General features: G+C 37.9%; 1 protein-coding gene across 1 annotated transcript; it reads right to left on the bottom strand.

The window, feature by feature from the left end:
* Positions 1–2,998: 2,998 nt before the first annotated feature.
* LOC126061794 (olfactory receptor 2G6-like) lies at positions 2,999–3,943 on the bottom strand. The gene has a single exon (XM_049858619.1). The coding sequence runs from the start codon at positions 3,941–3,943 to the stop codon at positions 2,999–3,001; it is 945 nt and encodes a 314-aa protein (XP_049714576.1).
* Between the last annotated feature and the right edge of the window lie 483 nt (positions 3,944–4,426).

The raw sequence follows: 4,426 nt of genomic DNA, 5'->3' as shown, positions 1-4,426 counted from the left end.
TAATAAAATTATACTTTTCATTTCTAGAATGTTCATTCAATTTTTTTTAACGTAGATTGCAATTTTCTTGTGAAATTCTTCATTTTTTCATCAATTTTTCTAGCCTTTCCTCTATTTTTCTTGACAGGATTTAATCATAGCTACTTTAAAGCCCTTAAGTGCTAATTCTGTTATTTAGATCATCTATCATTCTGCTTCTGGTATTATATAGTCCCTTGATTCTCACTCATATGATCATCTGTCTTCATGTCTTATAATTTTTAATTATATGCCAGAGATGGTGTATAAAAGAACCATAGAGGATCCAGATGATGTTATCTTCTACCAGAAGAGCTCTTCCTTCCTTTGTTAGGACTGAGCTGGGTCAGGCAGGGTCACAGATTTAGTAAGATTCAGTCTTCCTCTTTATCCTTCCTATTCCTAGGGTGTGGTCCTCTTGAGAGTGTGACAGAAAGTCTGGGAAGCCTTGTTCTTCAGCCCTGAAAGGCTCTGGGAGATTGAATTCTGTCCTTTAAAGATCTTTAATTATTAGTCTCCTGCTCCAAGCAGCTTTAAAATCTGACAAATATCTTAATAGGGAGAGCTGTGTGATAGAGGTAGGTTCTTACTCTTTGTGGGTCTTTTGTTTCCCAAGAGCAATGAAATTGCAGGAGGTTTTATTATATCTTTTGTCTTTAAAATTTTTTTTATTTAAACACATATAATTTTTAAATTATAAAATTTTATTAATTTATTTATCTGTAGTCTATCTCTTGAAGCTTTTGTCCTAGCTCTCCAGCCTCCCATGCAGCTTCAGAATCCAGCAAGTGTCTATTGGGAACAAATGGCCATTTATTCGAGGTTTCTTAAGTTTTCAATTTGTCACTCCAGGCTAACATGACTGCTGTACTGACTTCTTTCTCTCCTAACAGAGACCCTTTGTCGGTGTCATACCTTATCTTCATCTCACAGTCAGGTTTGACAAATGCTCCCAAGGTTGAGAGTGGAGGAAGCTAGCCCTCATCGGCTCAGTTGAGAATGTCTATCTCCTCTCCGTAATTTTAGTCCACATCATCCTCATCACAACCACAGCTCTCTAATGTCTTCAAAAATATGATTGCTAAAAATGTATTTGACTTTTCAAGTACCTGCAAGGCCTGCCATAATCTAGTGCATCTTATCTGGAAGCAGAAGTTACAAAAGGCTACCTTGAATGGGCTAATGAAATGAGGTAGTGATGAAAATAGTTTTTATTTTCTAAAAAGAAAAAAAAAAAGATAAACAGCATGAGACTTGTGTCTCATACAAGTGATATGGTTATCAATGAAGCTAGTCATCATGGTTGTGAAAAAACATCCAATGAATTGTCATTAAAATAATCGTATGGTCTGTATTCCACTCAGAAAATAATCAGAAGTCACTCAAAACTATTCAGTACAACAGAGAGAAGATCATTTAGGGAACTCAACAATTCAGTAATCAACTTTCATTTATGTAAAGAAATATTTGCTTTTCTATTACTTGATCAGCTGAATATACATGAACAAAAGTTCAAACGTGCCATTGTCAAAATAAGATATATTTAAGGAGAAAATATTTAAATAAACTACCTGTTAAGTTAACCAGGTAATCATTTGATTCTGTTTTTTACTGTTTTTGATAAATCTTCTTCAATACCTGCTATTTTACCTGTTGTTGTTGCTTGTTGTCAAGTCAATTCTGATTCATTACGACCCTATAGGGAAGAGTAAAACTGCCCCATAGAATTTCCTAGGCTGTAATATTTATAGGAGCAGATTGCCAGGGCTTTACTCCTGCAGAGCCATTGGTGGGTTCAAACCATGAAATGCTTGAATATTTTGAAATATTTGATTAATGAAAACTATTTTTAGGTTTTTACCTAAATTGTGAGTTTATGTAGAGAAAATCAGACATTAAATATCCTTTTCTGTCAGAGTATAGTTAAGTCAGGGTAATCAAAGAATTCAGTAGTAAACTCTTCATGTGGAAATTATCACTCTAATTTTTGCTTCAATAACTGGCCACTTGAAATCTACATGAAATGAAGAGATTAGAGACTCACTCAATAAATGATCTTTGTTTGATACCTTTAAATGAGACATAGTCAAGGTTCATTGTAGTCTGGTTGAATATTTTGAACATCAAAAGCACTTTAGCATCTAGTATTTCAGTTCAATGGAAAGAAGTAATTTGGATAATTTAGAATCCCAGTGAAACCCAGTGCCGTCGAGTCATTCCGACTCATAGCGACCCTATAGGACAGAGTATAAACCCAAATGTTGTGTAAAAGGAATAAAAAAATACTTAACATGATTATGTAGTATCATAAAAAAAAATACTATCTGTTAATTCTGGCTCATTTTTAAAATTTTAAATATAGATGTTAATGAAATACAACATAGGTATAGAAAGTGCAGATATCAAAGTGCACAGTACGATGAACTTTCAAAAATTCCACACCTTATACAACCAGCATTCAGAACCAGAAGGAAAACATGAACAAAATTCCTGAAGCCCTGTCCAAACTTCCCCTTTCAATCACCATTCCACAGGGCAACTACTGTCTGATTTTCAATGCCACAGATTTATTTTGCCTGGCTTTAAGTTTTTGTATAAATGGATTCATACATGAACTGTTTTGTATCTGAGTTCTTTCACTCAACATTGCATTTGTGAGAATCACCCGTGTCATTCTATGTACTTATAGTTTGTTTATTGTCATTATTGTATAGTGTTCCAATACATCATAGACCACCATTTATTTTTAGCTTATCTTATTTAACTTATCTTCTACCCCCTAAAAAAAAAACCCCCTAGAAAGTTTAAATTCATGACGACAGGAGTTTCTCTTGTTCGGTCACTGACATATCCCAAGTACTTACAGCAGTGCCTGGTACATAGTAGGTGCTGCATAAGGATTTGCTGAATTAAGTTAAAAGTAGTTTAGGCTGCTGAGAAGTTTTCCAGAGCACAAGTGCTTGGGCCTGCAAGCCCTGTATTAACTCTTTCTTGAGGCTATGGTTCTCCCCACTAATCTCCTTAGTGCCCCTTTGACTTCCTTGTTCCTCAGAGTGTAAATCAGGGGATTCAGCAGGGGAGTCACCAGAGTATAGAAGAGCGTGATGCTTTTATTCACATCCTGTGAATAACTGGAGGGAGGCTGGAGGTACACGGAAATGAGCGTGCCAAAGAAAATGATCACCACCAGGACATGAGAACTGCAGGTTCCAAAAGCTTTCCATCTCCCCTGCACTGACTTTATCATCAGGACTGCAAGGGTAATGTGACCATAGGACACTAAGATGAGTGAGAGAGGCACCACCAGGAAGAGGACACTGACAGCAAATAGTTCAGCCTCATTGATGGAGGTGTCAGTGCAGGCCAGTTTCAGCATCACTGGGACTTCACAGAAGAAATGATCCACTTGGTTTTTACCACAGAGAGGGAGAGTCATGGTCAATGCTGTCTGCACCACAGAAGTGCCAAAGCCTGTAAGCCAAGCAGTTGCAACCAACTGCAAGCAAAGCTGGGGATGCATGATCACCATGTAGTAGAGTGGGCGGCAGACAGCTGCATAACGGTCATAGGCCATGACAGACAGGAGGATACATTCCACTCCCCCCAGGCTCACAGCAATAAAGAGCTGTGTCACACAGCCACCATAGCTGATGGTCTTGTCCTTCCCCTTGAAGTTGACCAGTGTCTGAGGGACAGTACAAGTAGTCAAACAAAGATCCATAAAAGACAAGTTGGAGAGGAAGAAATACATAGGGGTATGGAGACGGGGTTCCAAAATTGACAAAAGTATAATGGTGCTATTGCCTAGAAAGCTCAACAAGTAGATGATTAGGATAACCACAAAAAGAACTGATTCCAGATGGGGTCTGCCAGAGAAGCCAAGGAGAATGAATCCAGGGAAGGTGCTGTCATTAGCTCTTTGCATTGTGCCCTACCTGTTGGAAACAAGAGGCCTCTATACTTTTATTATCTGTGTTTAATCATTTGATTGGGGGCTTGAGGTGTTTTCACAGTCCTCTCTTTTTTTGCAAGAACCCGTACCCATTGCCTTCAAGTCAATTTTGACTCATAACAACCCTACAGGACAGAGTAAAACTGCCCCACAGAGTTTCCAAGGAGCTCCTGGTGGATTCAAACAACCAATCTTTTGGTTAGCAGCCGTAGCCCTCAACCACTACGCCGCCAGGGTTTCCTGCAAGAAAGAGGGTGATAAATAGATATTACATATGAGCGTTTTCCATTTTATCACAACAACCATAAGAGAATGTCACTTCTGTTGTAGAGGTGAGAAAACTGAGGGTTAAGAAAATTGAGGAACTTTCCCAGGGTAACTCACCTAATAAATGGCAGAGACAGGATTCAAATAACTAGGGATACTACATTTTTATGATTGCATGAATTTTAAAGA

The sequence above is a fragment of the Elephas maximus genome, chromosome 1 (genome assembly GCF_024166365.1).
Source record: "Elephas maximus indicus isolate mEleMax1 chromosome 1, mEleMax1 primary haplotype, whole genome shotgun sequence".
Lineage (NCBI taxonomy): Eukaryota > Metazoa > Chordata > Mammalia > Proboscidea > Elephantidae > Elephas > Elephas maximus.
This window is presented reverse-complemented; position numbering and strand designations above follow the sequence as displayed.